General features: G+C 35.2%; 1 protein-coding gene across 5 annotated transcripts in view; it reads left to right on the plus strand.

Moving 5' to 3' along the window:
* The window catches only part of RBM27 (RNA binding motif protein 27), a 59,825-nt gene that overhangs the window by 22,514 nt on the left and 13,514 nt on the right, over window positions 1-23,797 (plus strand). For 2 of the 5 annotated variants that reach the window (XM_043913140.1, XM_043913141.1), the window contains exons 7-14: window positions 108-389; window positions 4,457-4,591; window positions 11,787-11,951; window positions 13,848-13,997; window positions 16,100-16,244; window positions 16,672-16,825; window positions 19,103-19,396; window positions 20,689-20,829. In XM_043913140.1, coding sequence (XP_043769075.1) covers window positions 108-389; window positions 4,457-4,591; window positions 11,787-11,951; window positions 13,848-13,997; window positions 16,100-16,244; window positions 16,672-16,825; window positions 19,103-19,396; window positions 20,689-20,829 — 1,466 coding nt within the window. The remainder of the gene's footprint in view (window positions 1-107; window positions 390-4,456; window positions 4,592-11,786; window positions 11,952-13,847; window positions 13,998-16,099; window positions 16,245-16,671; window positions 16,826-19,102; window positions 19,397-20,688; window positions 20,830-23,797) is intronic. The other 3 variants (XM_043913144.1, XM_043913145.1, XM_043913143.1) reach the window with 2 other exon arrangements.

Consider the following 23,797-nt stretch of genomic DNA (forward strand, 5'->3'; position numbering starts at 1 on the left):
CTTGCAGAAAAAACACTCCATAAATCAGATTGGTGGATGTTTCAGGGAATTGTTTGTTTGCTGAACTCTGTGTAGATCATAATGAAATTTATCTTTGATTCTTACAGAAAGAGGATTTTGTGTACTTGGTGACCTTTGTCAGTTTGATCATGGAAATGATCCCCTGGTTGTTGATGAAGTTGCTCTGCCAAGCATGATTCCTTTCCCTCCACCTCCTCCTGGGCTTCCTCCTCCACCACCTCCTGGAATGTTAATGCCTCCAATGCCAGGCCCTGGCCCAGGCCCTGGTCCCGGCCCAGGCCCAGGCCCAGGCCCTGGCCACAGCATGAGACTTCCTGTTCCTCAAGGACATGGCCAGCCTCCACCTTCTGTTGTGCTTCCCATACCAAGTAGGTATATGTATAATTTCTTTAGTGAAGAATATTTAGAGGAATCCATCCCTTTTATGTAACTTGACACTAGATTTTAAGAATTTGAAAAGTAAATTATTAATAGAATTTGGAATATATCCCCATAATTAAGATGTTCTTCCCTTTTTTATACCCAGTGTCATATTGCATTATTTATAGCACCTCCAAGTGTAAATTTTATTAGTAGTGCCCTAACCTATATTGACCTGGAGTCAAAATCTTGCTGGTTGATAGAAAGCCAGCGTTTTGAAGAGGTCAGAAAAAAAGAGCATGCCAGTAGTTTAGTGAAAGTTCCATCTTTAAAGGGGAGAAGGAAATGGCAACCCACTCCAGTATTCTTGCCTAGAGAATCCTGTGGACAGAGGAGCCTGGAGGGCTGTTGTCCATAGGGTGGCACAGAGTCAGACACGACTTAAGCGACTTAGCATGCATGCATGCGTTGGAGAAGGAAATGGCAACCCACTCCAGTATTCTTGCCTGGAGAATCCCAGGGACAGCAGAGCCTGGTAGACTGCCGGCTGTGGGGTCACACCAAATCGGACATGGCTGAAGCAACTTAGCAGCAGCATCTTTAAAGAAAATCTCTTAGAGAATATTGAAATACTCTTTAAAACATTTTATTATGGAACTTTTCTTGTTTTTCTTCTTCCAGTTATGTTAATCTATATACATACAGCACTGTATAGTTTAAGGCGTACAGCATACTGATTTGATTTATATACATCATGAAGTGATAATCACAGTAAGTTTAGTGATCATCCATCATCTCATATAGATATAAAATTAAAGAAACAGTAAAAAAATTTATTTTTCTTATGATGAGAACTCTTAGGATTTACTCTGTTAACAACTTTCATATATAACATTCAGCAGTGTTAATGATATTTATCATGTTGTACATTATATCCCTAGTACTTATTTATCTTATAATTGAAAGTTTGTGTCATTTGACTGCCTTCATCCAATTTCTCTTCCCCTTTATGGAAATTTTTGAATACACACAGATGTAGAATAATAATATACCATGTTTCATCATCTAAATTCAATGGTTAATATTCAGCTGTTTTTGTCTCATTTATTCTTCTTGCCTGCCCCACACAATTTTTTTTACTTTTTTTTCCTGAAGTATTTTTCAGATATCAGAGCATTTCACCAGTATGTACTGTGGTATGAATCTCTTTACTGATAAAAGACTTCAAAAAAAAAGGTCAATATGCTGTTATCAAATTCACCAAAATTAGGAGAAATGTTTAAAAATGATCATTTCAAAAAAACAGTTTCTAGTTGAGCTAAAACAGATATAAGACTGAATTTTTAAAATAGAACTGAGAAAATTCTTGAGCAGTCATTTTACATGTTGTCAGTTCAGTTCAGTCGCTCAGTCATGTCTGACTCTTTGCGATCCCATGGACTGCAGTACACCAGGCTTCCCTGTCCATCACCAACTCCTGGAGTTTACTCAAACTCATGTCCATTGAGTCGGTGATGCCATCCAACCATCTCATCCTCTGTCGTCCTCTTCTCCTCCCACCTTCCATGTTTTCCAGCATCAGGATCTTTTCATTTGAGTCAGTTCTTTGCATCAGGTGGCCAAAGTATTGAAGTTTCAGCTTCAACATCAGTCCTTCCGATGAATATTCAGGACTGATTTACCCTAGGATGGATTGGTTGGATCTCCTTGCAGTCCAGGGGACTCTCGAGTCTTCTCCAACTTCACAGTTCAAAAGCATCAAATCTTTGGTGCTCAGCTTTCTTTATAGTCCAACTTCACATCCATACATGACTACGGGAAAAACCATAGCTTTGATTAGACAGACCTTTGTTGGCAAAGTAATGTCTCTGCTTCTTAATATGCTGTCTAGGTTGGTCATAACTTTTCTTCCAAGGAGCAAGTGTCTTTTAATTTCATGGCTTCAGTCACTATCTGCAGTGATTTTGGAGCCCCCAAAAATAGTCTGTCACTGTTTTCACTGTTTCCCCATCTACTTGCTGTGAAGTGATGGGACCAGATGCCATGATTTTAGTTTTCTCAATGTTGAGCTTTAAGCCAACTTTTTTGCTCTCCTCTTTCACTTTCATCAAGAGGCTCTTTAGTTCTTCTTTACTTTCTGCCATAAGGGTGGTGTCATCTGCATATCTGAGGTTATTGATATTTCTCCTGATAGTCTTTTTTCCACCTTGTGCTTCATCCAGCCCAGTGTTTCTCATGATGTGCTCTGCATATAAGTTAAATAATCAGGGTGACAATATACAGCCTTGATGTGCTCCTTTTCCTACTTGGAACCAGTCTATTGTTCCATGTCCAGTTGTAACTGTTTCTTCCTGACCTGCATACACATTTCTCAGGAGGCAGGTAAGGTGGTCTGGTATTCCCATCTCTTTAAGAATTTTCCACAGTTTGTGGTGATCCACACAGTCAAAGGCTTTGGCATAGTCAGTAAAGTAGAAGTAGATGTTTTTCTGGAACTCTTGCTTTTTTAATAATCTGTCAGATGTTGGCAATTTGATCACTGGTTCCTCTGCCTTTTCTAAAATCAGCTTGAACATCTGGAAGTTCACAGTTCATATACTGTTGAAGCCTGGCTTGGAGAATTTTGAGTATTACTTTACTAGCATGTGAGATCAGTGCAATTGTGCGGTAGTTTGAGCATTCTTTGGCACTGCCTTTCTTTGGGATTGGAATGAAAACTGACCTTTTCCAGTCCTGTGGCTACTGCTGAGTTTTTCAAATTTGCTGGCATGTTGAGTGAGGCACTTTCATAGCATCATCTTTTAGGATTTGAAATAACCTAACTGGAATTCCATCACCTCCACTAGCTTTGTTCGTAGTGATGCTTCCTAAGGCCCACTTTACTTCGAATTCCAGGATGTCTGTCTCTAGGTGAGTGATCATACCATCGTGATTATCTGGATCATGAAGATCTTTTTTTTTACATGTGTACAGAGGTATAAGAAAATAGGTACCTGAAGATACTTAATGTTTTAAGAGTTGGCGAATTATTTGAAAAAATGGTTACCATTCAGTTTATTTAAGTGGTACTTTTTCAATTCTTCTTAAAATATTTAATTTTTAAAATTATTATAGGCTCACTGGAAGTGGCAGAAATAGTTTAACATGATACCTTGTACCCATTGCACAGCTTTCCTTCCATAACATTCTTTGTAGAACACATTTCATTAAAATTGATAAAGGTTTGTATACATTTAACGCATAGATTTGGTCAACAGCAGTATGGTTCTTTTAACAGTTTTTGTGAGTATTTAATATTGTCACATAAATGGTATAATTGTGAAGCTCAAGTTAAGATTTAATTTCTCAGATAAAAGCATCTTTGATGTATAGAAATTCTCACAATAAAAGATCCTTCCTCATTTGGGGGATCATACCTGTGTAAAAGTTAAATCTAAGAGTGTCATTTCCCCCTGAACACTTTGCCAAGAAAAGTTTCAAGGAAACAAATACCATCTAGCTTCTACAATTAGCACTTTCCTATCTCCTGAAGAAGGGAATGGCTACCTACTCCAGTATTCTTGACTGAAGAATTCCATAGACAGAGATGCCTGGTGAGCTATAGTCCATGGGGTTGCCAAGAGTTGGACATGACTGAGTGATTCACACTTTTCTTTTTCATGTTGTATTATCATATATCTTTCCATCTCTCCATTTTTAGTTTTAACGCATTTCACAGTACATTGTAGACATCAATACACTCAAACATGTTTATCATTAACTTAAGAGTTCTATAGAACTTTATTATCACCCCAGAAAGTTTGTTCAAATCTCTTGGCCATTTTCTACTCCCACCCTCCAGATGCAACCAGATCTGCCCCTTTTCCACCCTAGATTAGTCTATTACAGAACTAAAATGTCATTTCACTTAATAATGCTCTCAGTGCTCAAGCCTGCTCATATCAAATTTCTTTATTCTGTTCTAAACCAAAGTAGGTATTTTATATGTGAATATCCTTCTTGTACTTGGTGTAGTGAGTGTTTTTATTAGTTAGCAAACATTATTGCTCTACCTCTCACTTTTTGTTGTCTGTAGGACCACCCATAACACAGTCAAGCTTGATTAACAACCGTGACCAGCCTGGGACAAGTGCAGTGCCCAATCTTGCACCAGTGGGAGCAAGACTACCTCCTCCTTTACCCCAGAACCTCCTTTATACAGTGTCAGAACGTAAGTATACATTTGATTTATTAATAAAATTGTTAGGGCATAGAAAAGCCAGAAGTTTTCTCAGAACACTTTAAAAAAAACAGTTAATTTCTATTTTAAGGACTATGCAAAATTGTACTTACGTTTACAGGGCAATTTACTGTGTGGTTATGCTCTGTAACTGTATTTTAATTTTGTGTGATGATGGGAGAGAAGGACAAGGCCTTCTGTATTGGAGAAGTCTGCTCTACTGTAGTGTAGCAACATTCTTCTGCTAAAGGAATTATATTTTGAAGCTTCTGTTCAAGAATTGTTCTTCTGATTGAATTTCCAAAGCCTAAGACTTACCCCCTAAGAGCATACAAAAGATCGGATAAAATACACCTAATTATTTAACTTGTAATGCTGAAACGAGCATAGCATCATTTAAACTATAGTATTTAGTGGTTAGACTTGTCTTGTAACATTGATGTGTAACTGTAATAATATGTTTTTCTTGAATCCTGTCTTTTATTTTTCATAGTTTTTGTTAACTGTTGTTTTTAGTTTACTGAGGCTTAAAAGAAAAATTTCTCTCTTCAGAAATATAAAAATAAGGCAGTTAGTTGATTGTTAAAAATGTCAGACTGTGAGAATTTCTTTACAGAGCTAGGTAACTTTATAGATAAATTCACCTTTTTTGTAACTGTGTTTATCATAAACATTTCTTCATCTCTGTCATGACCTGGGGAGGCAACTCAGGAAAGTAATTAAGCTTAGGTTCAAATTTTGGTTCCATCATTTATGTCACTGTGACCTTAGGCAAGTTGCTTAACCTTTTTGTATCCTAATTTTCTCTTTTGTAAAACAGAAATAATAGTAACATTACTCATCTCATTAAGGTTACTTTGGGGAAACATGTTATGTGTTAATACATATAAAGCATCTAGAATAGTATCTGGCACCTTAAGCTATACATAAGGAATAGTTGTTACAGTTTTGTAGTTATCGTCTCCATAAATTTCAGCCTCTCCAAAATCAAAACCTGTTCTTTTCCCTTAAGTCTCTATTACCTCCACAATCCCTGTCTTTCTTTGCTAATATGAGTAATACCCACCTAATCACCTAGAATTAATAACCCTAACATGACTGACTCATTGCTTTGCTTTTTTATTTCTAGTTAATTGAAAATTTCTTCCTCTTTTTTCATTGACACGTCCTTTTCTCTCTCTTCCTGCTATGGTTTCTGCCCTCATCCACACTTGAATCACTTCACATTTTGGATTATTGCTGCAATCTTTTTGACTCCAATGTATTTTACTCCCACTTTTCCCTCTACGTTACACCATATAATGCTGCTCAGCTAGTTTGCCTGAGAAAACCAACCATGACAGTTCCTTACGAGAATTCTTCAGTGCTACTGTTTCCTCCTGTGTTCCGCTGTGCTTTCTCAGAACAGAAACCATATCTGATAGTTAAATAATTATCCTTTTTTTTTTTACTTTTAGTATCTCACAGTCTTCTAATTACTCTAGTATCTTGTTACAGTACTTATTTTACTGCTCTCATTTTTTAAATTATGGGCAATTTCAGACATATATAAAAATAAAGAAGGTAGTATAGTAAACTCCCATGTTTCCATCACTCAGCTTCAACATTTACCAATCTTGTTTCATCTTTCCCCTCCCTAAATCAGCTCTTAGCATTATTTCTTAGTGCTTTTGGACTTGTAAATATGAAAAATGGGTTATTTATCTGAAAGTCTTTTGCAGATTACACATTTTCATATTGTTAAATATAGCATTTTGACTCATGATAAAAATTTCATTTTGTTTTTAATTTATAAAAAATATGATTTATTTTAATATTATTAAATTTAACATTGTGATTCCATTTTTATTTTTCCTCCAACATTAGATTTTATTTTCTACTTCAGATAATTATGGGCAAATGTATATCTAATTTTGTGGCACAAAGTCCAGCTTTTTTTTTTTCAGCCTTTTAAAAAAAACTTCTGTTGGAGTATAGTTGATTAACAATGTAGTGTTAGTTTCAGATGTACAGCAAAAAGCGAATCAGTTATATATATATATACATATATTCACTCTTTTTTTAGATCCTTTTCCTGTATAGGCCATTACAGAGAATTGATTAGAGTTCCTTGTGCTGTGTACTAGTTCCTTACTCGTATACTCCTTACTATTTTATATATAGTGTGTATATGGCAATTCCAGTCTCCCAGTTTATCTTCCCTGTCCCCCACTTCTCTTTTTCCCCCAGATATTCATAGGTTTGTTTTCTATATTTGTGAGTTTTTGTTTTGTAGATAAGTTCATTTGTACCATTGTTTTAGATTCCACATACAAGTGATAGCATATGATATTTGTCTTTCTCCATCTCAGTTACTTGACTCAGTATGACAAAAGCTCCCTTTTGGTTTTAATGAAAAAATACTGTAAAAAAATTGTAGTTTTTTAAAAAAAATTCATTATGAATATTCACAGCGTAGAACATGTGTATAAGTGAAGAACAGCATATCATATGATAGTTGTGAAAATTTTATCAGTAGGGACCCAAATAAACATAGAAAAATTAAATCTGGTATTTTAGAGGTAGGAATAGGGTCTATTCAATGCTCAGTACTGGGAATATGAGTGAGAGATGATTTTTCTCCTAAGAAGCTAAAAATGTAATAGTGGGAAAGAAATATGTCAAAAATTAGAAACTCACAAAAAACCAATTACAGTGTATTTTGCTGTTAAAGCAACAGAGTGCCTCAGAAATACATGTAACAAAGGAACTAATTCTACCTGAAATAAAACCTTCATCTAGTCTAATTATTACTGAGTTTTGAAGAGGACAATTGAATGTTAAAAGGAGAAAAAGAATTTCCCCACTGTAAAACTGTGTAGGGTATATGGGGCTCCTGGCAATGCTATTTAAAACTTAATGGCATGTATGATTATAATTTAGAAAAAACTATGAAATTTGGTTTTTGTTGAATTAAAATGTCACAGATGCTCTGAAAAGGATTTAAATAATGAAATGTAGTTGGAAGTGTATGGAAAAACACCTATTAAAAACAACTATTTCCTTTGACATATTTAAGCATTTTTACCCAAAATCAGAGTTGCCAGTTCAGTGTGTGGTTTTGGGGTTTGAGGTTTTGTTTTGCTTTGTTTTCACAGGACAGAACCATTTTAAACTATATTCCTTTACATTTGACTTGTTTCTTTTGCTTCTTTGAGAAAGATGTAATAGAAATATTTTGTACCTGCTAAGCTCCTTGTATTGAGTATGTGAAAGATTAGTAGTAAAATATATAACAGCCTAAAGTAGTAAAATATAACAACCTAAAGATTGATTCTTTGGTTGAAGGCAGTTGTCAATCTTCAGGTGAATTTACATAAATTACTTTTATCTTTCAGAGAATATATGTAGCTGTGTAAAATTATTAAAACATCATATTCTTAAACTTGAGATGTCTCATTTAATTCTGTGGAGTACATAACTTTTTTCTGTGCACAGTCACAGATGTTGATGTCTAGAAAAGTCAGTCTCCTATAGAGTCGTATATTGTCTAGAATTTCTCTCCCCTTGTGTGTTACTTGGATTTGTTTTGCATTAGTTGTCATATTGCCCATTTCAAATAATGTCTGATGAATATCAAATAAAGGTATTTGTCCTAAGAAATACTTAAATGTCATTGGGATGCAGTTAGTAAATAACCTTTCATCCATTCTGTTAAATATTGAGTTCCTACTATGTGCTAGGCACCATTTAGGCCCTGGAACTTTAAAAGGTATGCCAGGGACCTTGGATTCTAATAGAGAAGACACATAATAAATATGGCCAATAGTTGGAAGGTATAACTTTGTATTTTCTTCTGATTGAGCTTTCAGTTTAAAACTCATCTTAAGACTTTTTTTTTCCCTTGTGAATACTCTTAAAGACAAAATCAGGAGAATTACAAAGAGTAGCTAAAATTTTAGTTTGAATAAAGACTATCTTCAAAAGACTAGAGTTAACATTGTGTGTGTGTGTGTTTGTGTGTGTGTGTTAGTTGCTCAGTCATGTCCGACTCTAAAGAATGAAAATATTGCTATCAATCAGACATATAAGACACATGAATGACTTACAATAGGAGCATGAACTTAGGAGACTTGCATTTTGAAATTATTCAGTCACTACACTAAAACTAAATTGAATCAGAATCTGAAAAAGAATATATGCACACACCTATATTTATGTTAAACTGACTCACATTGCTGTACATCTGAAATTGGCACAGCAGTGTAAATCAAATATATTCCAGTAAGAGTTTGAGAAAAAACTAAAGTGGAATGAATCTAAATTGTGACTGACTTATCTTCACCATCATTATAACCAACGTGATTTTTTAAAACTTTTTATTATGGAAAATTTCAAATATACATAAGAGAGTAAACACTGTGGTAATCTTCATTACTCAGTTGCTGGTTTCAACATTTATCAACGTATTGATTAACCTAACTTTATCTGTAACTCACTCCTGACTTGATTATTTAAAAACAAGTTCCAAACATAGCATTTAATCTATAAATCTCTGAAAGATAAGGGATAAAGACATGCACACAATTACTATACTTTATCACAATCCCAAAAAATAACAGGTATTATTCTCAAGTATCTAATCAGTGTTCATATTTCCCAGTTGTATCATAGACATTCCTTTATATCTGGTTCATTTGAAGCTGAATCCAAGCAAGGTTACACATTACATTTAGTTGATATGTTTCTTAAGCCTTTGAATCTATAACAGTTTCTCCTACCTCTTTTTTCCCCCTTGACACTTATTTGTTGAAGGAGCAGATAATTTGTCCTAAAGAATTTTTCCATAACCTAGACTTGGCATATCTTGCATCTGCTGGTGTCATTTAATGCATTCCTGTATCCCATTTTTTCTGGAAATTGGAGATTATCTAGATTTAGATTAATAGGGTCACATTTGGGGGTTTTTGCCTCCTTATTTTGCATGAATGTTTTACTGATGGGGTTTTGTACTTCCTACTGCAGTATATACCTGGTGGACAATGTCAGGTTGTCTCCTTTCTGTGTTACAAATATTGATCACTGTGTACAGGTGTTTTCATCCTGATCCATCCTTTCAAAAAATTGCTCGTGGTTGTTTGTGATCCCTACCCAGTTCTCTTGTTTCATTTGGGGCTATAAAAGTGTGATACTCTAATTCTATGATTTCTTTTATGTTTATTGGCTGACAGTCTACAAAGTAGAACTTGGCAGTGTTCACCATTTGGTTAACCGAAATGTACTTTTTACAGGAAAGACAGCATAAAGCATAAAGGCTTCTGTCCTTTCATTTATCAGTTTTCAGAAAACGAGTTTGTTTCCAAGTATCTTCCAGAGGGACCACTGTACTTTTTCTAAGTATCATTATGAACTCATGGATTTATAATGTTTGCTATGTTTCACCCCATTGTGGCCTTTTTGGTGTTCAGATTGGCTTTTTATTTGACCACGGGAAGCCTCTTCATGTTGGCTTCTGCAGGTTGCTTTGTTGTATTTTTTATATGCTGGTGTTTGGTAGCCATCTTGCTTCTGAAGCATTATACGAGGGTGTATCAGACTCATCTTACAAGTTTTCTATCCAGACCTAGAATCAACCTTTTATCTAAGGAACTCTTTCTTTTTCACATAGTATTTAGAGAGAGACCTGAATAGATGTTGTTAAAGAAAATCAGGCCTCATTTGAATAAACAGCCATCTTTCTGAAGTGTAAGAATGCATGTTCTTTGTCATTCATTTTAAAAAGGCTTTGTACAAACTAGCCTTTTATTTTCTCATTTGCTTTGAGATAGTTATTAATTAAATGCACATGCTATAAAATGCTTTATCATAAATTTAAGCTAGTCATATGAACTGAGATTGTACTTCCCATTTTTATTTTTCTCTTTAGCACACGACTTCATTCTGCAAGGAATTCTCTGCAGTATATCATGCTTTGACTATTTAAAAAAAGAAACAAACTATTTTCAGATCATTGAGGATATGTTAGATTGCTTTTGGAATGTAATGATTGATCTTTTTTCATGTAAATTTTGAAAAGATTGGTGCTAAGCACACAATTATGTGGTCTGCTTATGCAGTATGATTTGTCACCTTTTCTCCATATATGGGAAAGTATAGCATATCCATTTCTTCTCTACATTTATTGTGAAATCAAGTGGTTGCTTTGTGACTTGTCTTATTAAAGTGTATTAAAAGTCTTCTGGAATTTTACAACTTTATAAGGATATTTCATCATATTAAAAAAATCTAAATTCACTTTGTCTTGTGTCACATAGTGAATGTCTGACTTCAGATATAAAATATTGAGTAAATCTTAAAAATAGATCTCATATGGAGTAGTAAATGAAAAGGATACTGTTAAATAACCAACCAAAGAGAGGTTTTGCTCCTTGATACCTTGTCTTTTTTAATCTTGTTCTACAAAAGTTGGCTTCATTGTTTCTGCCATTTTTGCATCTATAAACATAAATTCTAAATGTGCTTTCTTTCCAGAAGTGGTCCTTCATATCTGAGACACTTCCATGTGCACAGTAGCTAGTCTGTTCATGTGGGACTTTTGTCCTCTTGTCTGTTTGTTGTCCTCCTACTTACAGAATAGCAGATTTTCACTGTCTTTATGTTTTTCTTTTGAACATTTCTTATTCTCCATGAGAGTATGCTTGTGGTGGGTGTTTCTTTTTTAATTCCTTTATTACGTTTGTTTTTTCTGCTCCCAGATATGGGAATAGTTTGTGCATACCTGAAATTATATGAATTTGGGAGGAGTGTTTTTAATTTTTTTAAATGGGTATGACAGCTTTCATAACCATGTCTCCCTGGATATTAAACTCTACATGAATAATAGCTCAGGGCTCCTTTGTCAATAACTTGATACGGTTGATCCGTTTCTGGTAAGATCAGCATGTAGTTACTCCATTTAAGATGATAAAAAATGGACATTATGCAGTCACACTACCTCATTCTTACTCTTTCTTTATACCTCAGTGCATCCTACCCAGTTGCATGTCTGTTTCTTGAGTTAGAAGGAATCTTAATAGCATCTTTCTCAAGTACTATTCCCATTGGTGTACTTTCTCTGTTCTTGGCTCAAGTCTCAGGAAGTAGATCATTACTTAAGAGAAGCTTGTGACTCTCAATCCCAGCTGCCCTCCTATTCTTTCCTCTGTAGGACAGCCCATGTACTCTCGTGAACATGGTGCTGCTGCATCTGAGCGACTTCAGTTGGGGACACCGCCTCCTCTGTTGGCAGCTCGTTTGGTGCCACCTCGAAACCTCATGGGATCCTCCATTGGGTACCATACCTCAGTCTCCAGCCCCACCCCTCTGGTCCCAGGTAAGCTTTGCTACGGATGGCCATCCACCTCTGATCTTTTGTACCAAAACTGGCCAACCTAAGAGGTGACCTGGTATCCTGATCTGCTATCACAGATTCCCATTAAAGCTCCCAGGTGGTTTTGTTTTCTGTTTCTCTGCTCCTTTGGTTTGTCCCTAGTGCCCCTAGATGATTAGGCCTCCTGTGTGTCTGTCATCTCCGGTGTCCTTTGTATTTACTTTCTGTGCCTCGGTAACTAAGGTCATGCGAGTTTCTTGAACTAGTTTTTAATCCAGCAGATAGGAAGAGTATCTACTTGAATGTTTTCTAATCAGTTATATGTTACAAGAAAAGCTAGGTTAATTTTTCTCTAAAACAAAACAAAAACATGTGGTTTCTTGCTGATCATGGATGAACATGTGTTTTTTCCCTTCTACCCCTGTTGTATGGAATGACTGTGTATAATGATTTCTTGAAAACTTTTCCCTCCTATTGACATTTTTGAAGATCTGGAGTGTTTTGAGGGTGTCTCATGAGGTTTTTAACATTTTTCACTTTGCCTTTAGATCTCAATTCATCATAATTAACTAAGGGACCTTCAATTTTCTTGGGGTTCTGTGTGGTCCCAAGAATTATTAGAACAAGGCTATTTGATTATGTAACTTCTTTAAAACTTTTTGCAGCCTTAATGTAGGAGATTTTTCTGTCAGGAGTACCAAATTGTATTAATAACTGGAAATTTTTAATCATAATTTGCTGATCTTATACTCTGAATTACAGAACTGATTGGCTAGTAATAAAAATGTAAAAGGTACCTTATCTTGTAGCTAAAACTTAATATGAGCAACAAAACAATTTTTCCATTAAGGAAGAAAAGAGATGCAAGGATTTATAAATGCATTTGAGAGAATCATTGTCTTCACTCCATCTTAACCTTTCTTTGATTCTATGTAGGATGTGGAGGATGTTTTGGAGATCAACACTTTCAGAATGTTTTTTCAGTGCTTATAAAATATTTATTTAGCATTAGAATTTTAAATTTTTAGGAATTTCCCTGGTGGTCCATTGGTTCAGACTCCATGCTTCCACTGCAGGAGCTTGGGGTCCATCCCTGGTTGGGAAATTAGGATCCCTCATGCTGTGCAGAGAGTAGCCCCAAAAAAACAATTAAATATTCAGTTGTAGAGAAAATATAGAGAAGATGATAAAAATGTGTTGATGAGGCAGATGGTAATAAGATAATGATTACATTTGTAAATATAAAATTTAGCTTGTTTAGCTGTTTGAAATACAACATTTAAAATATGTTTTACATATGAAATTGACTCTTCTCTCTAGTTTAAAGTGCAAATAGCCAGGGACTTCCCTGGCCATCCACTGGTTAAGATTTCTGCACTTCTTATGCAATGGGTGTGGGTTTGATCCCAGTTGGGGAACTAAGAGTCCACATGCTGTGTAGTGTGGCCAAAAAAAAAAAAAAAAATGCAGATAACCAAGTTAATAGATTTATTGTTTCTTTTCTAATTAAAAGAATACCTGGAAAGTGGTGAGACATGATTACAGAGGAAACTCAGTCATTTGTATATGGTGTTTGTATATGTGAACATTTCTCTTAAAAATGTGCAATGAAGTTTGAATTATGTGGTTATTATAGAGGACAAAAATGACATTAGGTGAATGAATCCAGAAACACATCCATAATTCAGAATGGATTTGCATATCTGTGTTTTGTGACTGGAGCATTTTTGTTTCTTTGATGTTCAGTAGGTTTTATCTATATACTCTTAATTCAAAGAGAAATATATGTGGGTTGATATAATTTTATTTGTTGAAGAAAATTCATTTTTGTGGTTATTTTATAATAAGAAATTGTTTACTCTTGATTTTTACATGTTCTGTTGTTTTGTTTTCCCTCAGATACCTATGAACCTGATGGTTATAATCCAGAAGCTCCTAGTATTACCAGTTCTGGTAGATCTCAATATAGACAGTTTTTTTCAAGAACACAGACACAGCGCCCAAACCTGATTGGCCTAACATCTGGAGATATGGATGCAAATCCAAGAGGTGATACTGCCTTTAACTTTTTGTCATGCTAAATGTCATTTGGGCATGGCATTTCTGACCTCACTAAGATCTAAAAATACCTTATCTCTGAAGGGTGTTATGTAATGATCTCTCATAAATGTTTTTGAATATCTGTGTCCAAATGTTACTTTAAAGCTTTAAGCAGAATATATTTATTTTTAAGTAAAAATAATACTAATGTTGACTAATTGCTCTTTTTGTAGGACTTTAGGCTATTTTAGGCACTGTGCTGGATGTTAGATATAGAAAGAGGACATGATAAAAAAAAAAGAAAGAGGACATGATCCCTTTTCCTCCAGGAATAAAATCATTTAATGGCCTACTTTGTATTTTAAGAGCTGTGCTTCATACTAATAACACAGAACTTAAAACACTGTCATAAAATTATTCTTTGACTGTTGTTAGTATTCATGATTATAACTGTATGTTAGGACCTTTATAAAGTATAGCGACAAATCTTAAAAGATGAAATGCAAGTATTGCTTTTAATATGGGTTGATATCTCCACTCAGAAAAAATTTGGTTAAAGAGTTTGATGAGATTCTGGTTTCTTATAATAATAGTCAGATTTCCAGTATTTAATTTCAATTTCAATGATTGGCCATGGGCCATCCTGATAATATTTTCCTGGTTTAATTATCTGGTAGACATTTTCCTGTTCTTACCTTCTTATCCTGATTCTATTTACTGTTCTTTACTTCCATTAATAGTACTATTGTCAGTACAGGTTAACTGTAAGACTAAACCAAATGTTTTTTAATGCATTATTATCTCTCGTATTCCTTACCACCAACTCCTTAAATGAGGTACTATTAATATTTTTACTCTCTTTTAACAGTTAAAGACACTCAGACCAACTAAAAGAGGCTAGATTAATTAGCTCATTAACCTAAATCCAAAGAAAAGGCTCTTTTTTTCTGTGCTGTAATGCATATATTGTTACCAAATTAGTGGGAAGATCATGGTTTCAGCCCCACAGTTGTTATTCTTTGCTATTGATTTTACTTTTGATAGAGTTGCTGAAAGTCATGAAGAATACTCAGAATGTAACATGTGTAGTTTTGTGTTGGTATTTGCTTTTTTTGTTCAGCACACCTCTTGCCACTGACAACCTGTTGTAAGGTCAGTGTGTTAATACAGTGTTGGGTTGGTGAAAGTTTGTTTGGGATTTTCCATAATATCTTTTGGAAAAACCCAAACGAACTTTATGACCAACCCAATATTTTATTAGTCCTGACTATTGTGAATGAAATGTGTTAATTTATAATATTAGCTTTGAATTTTCCTTTCAGCTTTTTTTTTTTTTTTTTTTCCTTTCAGCTTTTAAGTTTGAGTAATTTTGAAGCTACAAATCAGAAGTGCAATAAGCCCCTAGATACTTTGACTTAGATTCACCAGTTGTTGACGTTCTCTCAGCTTTGGGCCTAAATGCTCACTGGTGTGCACTCCTCTCTCCCTTCCTCCCCTCTCCCTGTACGGTTTTTTTCTTGAATCACTTGAAAATAAATTTTAGAGATTCTGACACTTTAAGATCCTTTAGTCTACATCTGAGAAAAATACACAGTACTATATGAGCACAGTATTGCCACACATAGGAAAATCATAATTTCATAGTAATATCGTATCCATGTGAACCTCTTGTTGAATCATATAAGGAGATAAATATTTCACTCTGTTTATGGTCTAATAAATTTGATCACTTACCTAAAGCAGTAATTGTTTCGCTCTCTGTTGTAAAGTAAATAACTTGTAGAGTGGTACTTTGGCATCAGGTTAAGTATGTTATTCTCCAGCACTGTTACACTGATTTTTTTTTTCCCTTTCCATTCATGATCCTTGCTTGACTCAGTCATTAGATTAGAGTTGGCTAGGACTTTTTAAACATGCATATTGTATCTTTAAAAAAGGAGGAAAGGGAGTCAATTGATAATTTATTCTTACTGTTAAACATTTCTGAAAAGGAAGTGGTAGTATTAGGTACTATTCACAGTGATTTTTAACTTTTGAACTAAATATTTTAATCATTTGAAATTCCCCAAATATAATGCATTGCCAGTAATGTTAATTTTTGTTTTCAACAGCTGCTAACATCGTCATCCAGACTGAACCACCGGTTCCTGTTTCAATTAATAGTAACATAACCCGAGTAGTTCTTGAACCTGATAGCCGGAAAAGAGCTATGAGTGGCTTGGAAGGGCCACTCACAAAGAAACCTTGGTTGGGAAAGTAAGAGAATTTGCTTATTAGTAACATCTAATTGATGTTTTTGGCTTTTTGCTTGCATTAGTAAATTTGTAAAATTAAGAGTTGTCATTAATTATTAATTTTCAATCTATGTGTATCAAAGCTAAGGTTCCCAGAGGCATCATTAGTATGTCTTATATGTTAAAAAGTCAACAGAATATTCATAACAGATATTAATAATTTCTAGGCCTAGCCCAGTTTTATAATTATTGAGACATCAGTCTTTCTTTGCACCTGTTCTGCTCTTATGTAATAAGGATAATGTGAAAGTTACCTACTAATATCTGAAGGATGTTAAGTGCTTAAAGAAGACACTTGAATAAATATAAACTTACATTCTTTGCTGATTATCTCTTACCTAGGGCATAATGTAAGAGAATTAACTAAGATCTGTTAATATTCCTTTCAGACAAGGGAATAACAATCAGAGTAAACCAGGATTCTTGAGAAAGAATCAGTATACAAACACCAAATTAGAAGTCAAGAAAATCCCTCAGGAATTGAACAACATTACCAAGCTCAATGAACACTTCAGCAAATTTGGAACTATTGTTAATATCCAGGTAGGTGTGGCTATGTTGGTGACAGAATCCATGTATATGATGTGTTTTTTAAAGATTTATGTATTTTTGGCTGCGCTGGGTCTTCACTGCTGTGTGGGGCTCTCTCTTGCTGCTGCAGGTCTCTCTGTTGCGGTGTGCAGGCTGCGCTCGTTGTGAAGCACAGGCTCTCGGTGCATGGGCTTCAGTAGTTGGGGCTTAGTAGTTAGGCTTAGTAGTGCGCTTAGTAGTTACGGCGCATGAGGTTAGTTGCTCTGTGGCGCATGGGATCTTACTGAACCAGGAATAGAACTCGTGTTCCCTGCATTGGCAGGCAGATTCTTAACACTGGACCATATTGTATCTTTGGAAACAGCTCACTTTTGCTTAAACAAATCAGTGATTAGTTTGATCATCTCTGCTATGTGTTTTAAATCTCACCATGTATTTGTATGCCCAACTTGATGTTGAAATTGTGCTGAATTTGTCCTCTGAATTCATTTGGTTTCTTTCTGAACCTCTTCCTGAAAGACATTGGGCTGGTTATTATATCTTTGTTCATAGTTTTATGTCTGAACAAATGACTTTTTTTACCTGCTTTAGTATTCTAACTAGGTAGTGAGATTTTTGGTAGTTTCTAAGATTGTATTTTTGTCTACTGAACTGGCTTTTGTGAAATATTAATTGATTAAGCTTGGTTCTAATTATGAGAATTTTAGATACTAAAATTTAACATCAGGTAAATCATAGCTTTTATATTTTGCTATGTGCTTGCTAATTTTTTGAATTTACCAACTTGGCAGTTGAGTGTTATGCTGTAATTGAGGGTAATATATTAGAAGATCTGTTTAAATTGGTATTTCAGTCAGTTTACTTAGTGTTGCCATCAAATCAAAATATAATTTACCTATCTCTAGCTTCCTTTTTTCTCCTAAATTGTTCCTAGGTCATTATTCTTTATGGCATTTAGAAAAAGTAGGTAGCTTAATGTAGATGAGTCTGCTTGGGTGGCTATAACAAATACCATAGCCTGGAACCCAAGGTACTAGCCTATATGAATCCTGACTTGCAGATGGCACCTTCTTGCTGTATGTCCTATCTGATTAGGGTCCTTTCCCTTTGATCTCATTTAACCTTATTTACCTCCTAAAAGCCCTGTGTCCAGATGTAGTCTCACTGGGGGTTAGGGCTTCAGTGTATGAGTTTAGTGAGGACATAATTCAGTCCATAGCAGTAAGCCATAATTTATATAAGGACTATTCTCTGGGGAGATTTACATTGTTGTTTTTTTTTAATAGAAACAATGCTATGGTAAGGCTCCTTTTGGATAAATGTTTTTATTTTTTATGACACATTGCTGAAATTAAGGAAATTTTAAAACTTTTTATTTGAACAGCCAAATTGATACTCCCAAATGCAATTTATGAAGCCTCATCAAAACTATAATACGGATCCATTAAAAATTTTTAGACCAGTTTCATAAGTGAAAAATTGTACTTGCTTGAATTTGCTTTGTTTTTATTCCTAGGTAGACTCTAATTGATATATACCATTTGCAATACTTTTGCATTTACCTATCCACTGTCTTTGCTCTTTTTTTTTTTCCATTTATTTTTATTAGTTGGAGGCTAATTACTTTACAATATTGTAGTGGTTTTTGCCATACGTTGACATGAATCAGCCATGAATTTACATGTATTCCCCATCACGATCCCCCCTCCCACCTCCCTCTTCATTTTTTAAAATGAAGGCATTATAAGGCTTTTCCAAACCTTTGCTCGTCATATATATTAAATTTCTTTTTCATTTTGTCATTTGTTTTGTTCGTCACTTGTTTGGACTAACAGTGGTTTAAGATTTTATTTGATCAAATCTGCTGTTTTGTCTTTATGGTCCTGCATTTATAGATGTGTTGTAAAAAGGCTTTCCAGACCTTCAGAGTATACAGATGTTCACTTCTTCTCCCTGGGTTTTTGTGGGTTGTTTTGTTTATTGTAAAACATTTTCTGTCTCTGGAGTTTATTTGGATGTAAGATATCAGGAAGGAATTCTTATATCTTTTCCCAAGTGGTTATGTAACATCACTAGGATTATTTATTAAATGATCTAGTATTCTTTCATATATAACGTTGAAATACATATGTTACCTTATAAGAGATAACTATCTTTATTTACATAGACTTCACAATGGATTTCAGCAGGCTGTTTTCTGTTTTGAATTCTTTATCAGTAATTTATTTATTTACTTGCCTGTAATCATTCATTTCTGTGTTTTGTTGTTGCTATTGTTTTTTCTTATAGGTTGCTTTTAAGGGAGATCCAGAAGCAGCCCTCATTCAATATCTTACCAATGAAGAGGCCAGAAAAGCCATCTCTAGCACTGAAGCAGTTCTGAACAACCGGTTCATTCGAGTCCTGTGGCACAGGGAGAATAACGAGCAGCCGGCGCTGCAGTCCCCGGCGCCGCTGCTCCTGCAGCAGCAGACGCTCAGCCACCTGTCGCAGCAGCACCTCCACCTGCCGCAGCACCTCCACCAGCCGCAGGTGCTGGTGGCCCAGTCGCCGCCCTCGTCGGCACACGGGGGCATTCAGAAGGTAACCTGCTGCTTCTCAGGGGATTGAAGGCCCCTCAGGCCTCTCCTCTAGATCATTGTTTCTCAGTTTGTTGTCTTTGGTCTTCTACATCAGAGCAGTCATTTTGGTTTGTAGGCCAGCAACATCTGATCTCCTTGGAGCTTATTAGACATGTAATTTTGGGCTTCACCTCAACTTACTGAATGGGTAGGACTCAGTAATCTGTTTTAATAGGCTGTCCATGTGATTTTTAGGTACCTTGAAGTTTGAGAAGCACTGTGCTAGAATCACTTACCTGGATGCACATTTTTTAATCTTACCTTCTCAGATCTACAGAGTCTAGATACAAGGCCCATAAATCTTCACGTTTAAGAAATACCTTCTTCTCAACACTCAGTTACGATAACCATCCACCACTGAACAACTCTGAATCTAGAACAACTTCTTTGTTTTGTGTTAGAATCAATCACTCTTATACCCACCATCTTGTCCTAGTTTTTCTCATATAGAAATATTATGTTTCTTTTAAAACTGAAATGGGAGCCCAGGAGACTGGGATTTTTGTCTGCTTTATTTGTTCTATCCCTGGTGCCTAAAACAAGGCATGGCACATAGTGCTCTAAACATATTTGAATGAATAGATGAACGAAGGAAAGAGCAAATCACCCTGCAGTAGAACTATTCAGATATTGGTGATGTTGATAATGTCCTAGGCATTCTTTTGAGTAAATATACTCAGATAGAATAAGAAGCATGTTCCTTAACAGGACCTAGTATTAGCTCCATTCACCATCCTGTTTATTTGCAGTTAAGTTTGCATTTCTTTTGTCTCTGTCCTATTTCATGTTAGGTCCTTAAGGTAAAGGCTTTCCCTAGGTGTTGGCTAAAGGGTGTTTAAAAGTGATACAGTCATCTCTGTGATCCATTAGACCCCATGCTGTTAATGCAGCCTGAGATTATGTTATGTTTTTAGGGTAGTCCTATCACAGTTACTCATATTAAACTATCAAAACACATAAGTCTTTCAGCATTACATACTGAGGGGATCATTGAAAAATTACTAATTTTATTTGTGAGTACATACACATATATTTGCATTATGTTGTGATATATTTCAGACATCCAAAAGAATATGGATAATAGCAGTCATTTGTATGTCTACCTCTTCACTTAAAAAACCTTATAAATAATAGAAACACTCTACCTTCACATTCCCATGTCTTCCTCCCCAGGGTAATCACTGTCCTAAATTTGTATCATTCCTAGGCATTTAAAAAACTTCTGCCACAAATGTATTTATTTTGTATATGCAGATGATGAGCAAACCGCAGACATCAGGGGCATATGTTCTTAATAAGGTTCCTGTGAAACATCGTCTTGGACATGCCAGTGGTAACCAGAGTGATGCAGCACACTTGTTGAATCAGTCAGGTGGTGCTGGAGATGATTGCCAGGTATATATATTTCTGTGAATCTTTAAATATATTTAGAGTTGGAGTTGTTCAGTGACACAAAGAAATTAACAAATTGATTATCACCCAGATTTGTAATGTCTTAGTTCCTCAGTCAAGATAGTTGTGACAGCTAATCATAAATATGGCTGGTCAACTTGCCTAAATTTCAATAATTCAGCCAGAAATTTGCTAATTAAATTTTCTTTTCCTATTCAAAGCTAAGTGGGAATTGAGAATTTTAGCCATTTATTAATAGATGTCTTTATTAATCCATTTCTTTAATCATTTGTCTTGCTTAATTAACATCACGAAAGGGATTCAGTCATAATCAATTCAAAAGTCAAATTTTGAAACATATTTTTAACTAGTTTCTTTTGCTTTTGAAAATATATCTATATGACTGCTCTCTAGAATGGTGATTGTTTTTTCCCAATAGAGCTAGGAAAACTAAAAAAGAACAAGTGGGGATAGTTCTCCTAGATATTAAAAACACTGTGAAGTCTATACAACTCAAACAATTTGATACTGGCACATGAGAGAGCACTAAGACAAAATCTGAGACTGAGATTTATAGACTTAAGCATAGGGATATATTGTATGCTAACACATTATCTGAGATCAGCGGGGAATGTATGGGCTTTTGGTGAATGGTATTGGGATGACTGGATAGCCTAATGGAAAAAAAATTTTTTTTAAATACCTAACAAACCAGGGTAATTTCTACAAGGATCTGAAATTTATATGCTGACAGAGATGCTAAATGGTACAATCCCCGTGAAATTTGGCGTTGTCTGTGAATTATGCTGTAAAATTATGTAAACATTTACTCTAAACCAGTAATCCTCCTCTAAGAATCTCTGCCAAAGATGTACTTGTCAAACTATGGAAAGAAGTATGAGCAAGACCAGGAAACATAGACTCTTTTCAATAGTGAAAGACTGGAAACAGTCCAAATATCAATTGGTAGGCGATAGGTTACTAAAAATGTAGTACATCCACCCTATAGCATATGTGTAACTTTGCAGAGGAATGAGGAGTATCTTTATATATACCATGAGGTGATCATCAGGATACATTAAGTAAAAGAAATAAAATGGAACAAAAAATGTAGTCAGCCACTGTTAGAAAGCAGGGGCAGTGAACACATGTAAGTATTTGTTTATAATAGGAAAAAAAAAAAGTAACCCATGTAATTTAAATCTTGGTGGTATCTTGGTAATTTAAATCTTGGCAGGGATAGACGAAACTAGACAACTTTAAAAACCTCCGAAACATTTCTCAATTCTGTCCACTAAAAAGGTCTAGAAACACTAACCCAGCCTGATGGTAATGACCCTGACACTCCTGTCCCCAGCATCAAAAGGAACCAGGGATCCTTGAAGAAATGTCTGTTCCCAAATCTGGGGCTGACAGTGTTCCAGATGAGCCCTAGAATATTTTGTCAAACCAGAAAGCAAAGAATTTGTTAAAGATTACTAGCATCCTTTCAAAGAGTGAAAAAATGTCATGAAGACTCTAGAACTCTTCACCAATTTAAAGGAAATTCAGAGGTCAGAGAAACATGTTAAAGGATACCATAGAATCCTGTGGTGAATACAACAGGACGAGTGACCTGGTCTCTTCAACAAGTGATTTACAGTGATATGGAGGGACTTCCCTGGTGGTCCGGTGGCTAAGACTTCACACTTCCAGTGCAGGGGGCCCAGGTTTGATCCCAGATTAAAGAACTAGATTCCACGTGCTGCAACTAAGACCCAGCAGAGCCAAATAAATGTTTTTCTTTATTAAAGGAAAGCTGTGGAGAGGGAAACAGAATTAGAGGAGACTTTAAAGAAATATAACCAATTATACTATATGGACTTTCAGTTCAGTTCAGTTCAGTCGCTCAGTCGTGTCCGACTCTTTGCGACCCCATGAATCGTAGCACGCCAGGCCTCCCTGTCCATCACCAGCTCCCAGAGTTTACTCAAACTCATGCCCATCAAGTCGGTGATGCCATTCAGCCATCTCATCCTCTGTCGTCCCTTTCTCCTCCTGCCCCCAATCCCTCCCAGCATCAGGGTCTTTTCCAGTGAGTCAACTCTTCACATGAGGTGGCCAAAGTAGTACATCCTAATTCAAATATGGGAGAATGTTTTGAAAATTATATTGTAATCTGGAGTTGTAAATATTTAATGATTTTAAGGAATTGTTACCATTTAAATGTGATGATTGTATTGTGGTTTTATGTAAAAAAGGAAAGAGTCCTTATCTTCTAGAGGTAAAACTGAAATACTCACAAGGACTTCCCTGGCAGTTCAGTGGTTAAGACTCCATGCGTCAAATGCAGGGGGCATGAGTTTGACCCCCTCCAACTAAGATCCCACGTACCTCATGGTGAAGCCAAAAAAAAAAAAAAAAAACCCACAGATAAAATAATATGTGGTGTTTGTTATGAGGATACAGGTGGGAATTTAAATATAACAATGTTATTTTACATAAAATAATGTAAATTGATCATTGCTGCTTGGTGATGGATGCATCATTTTATATACATATGTAACTTTGTACTTCTGTTTATTTTTTAAAAAATCTAAAAAATGGAAAAACAAAAACAATCACAGTTTTTGAAGTCACACAGTGATGACTGACTCTTAATAGCTGTGTTAGATAATTGACAAGCATTGGTTTCCGTTTTAATAAACTTAGTTGCTATGGGGATTAAAAAATTTTGTGTTGGTAAAACACAAAAGAATATATTAAGTGCTCAGTAAATTATAGCTATTGATATTTTTATTTTGATAAATAATTATAACACCATGAACATCATATGTGCAGATTTCTACAGTATTTCAGTTTCCTGTGTATTTAAAGTGGTTTAATTTTTAGGGCAATTAAGTGTTGTTTGATCGAGAGAAGTTTTATATTTGTATATATTACATGACTGAATTTTCCACAAATTTCTTAGTATTATATCTAAGTATTTATA

Source organism: Cervus elaphus, chromosome 9 (assembly GCF_910594005.1).
Source record: "Cervus elaphus chromosome 9, mCerEla1.1, whole genome shotgun sequence".
NCBI lineage: Eukaryota > Metazoa > Chordata > Mammalia > Artiodactyla > Cervidae > Cervus > Cervus elaphus.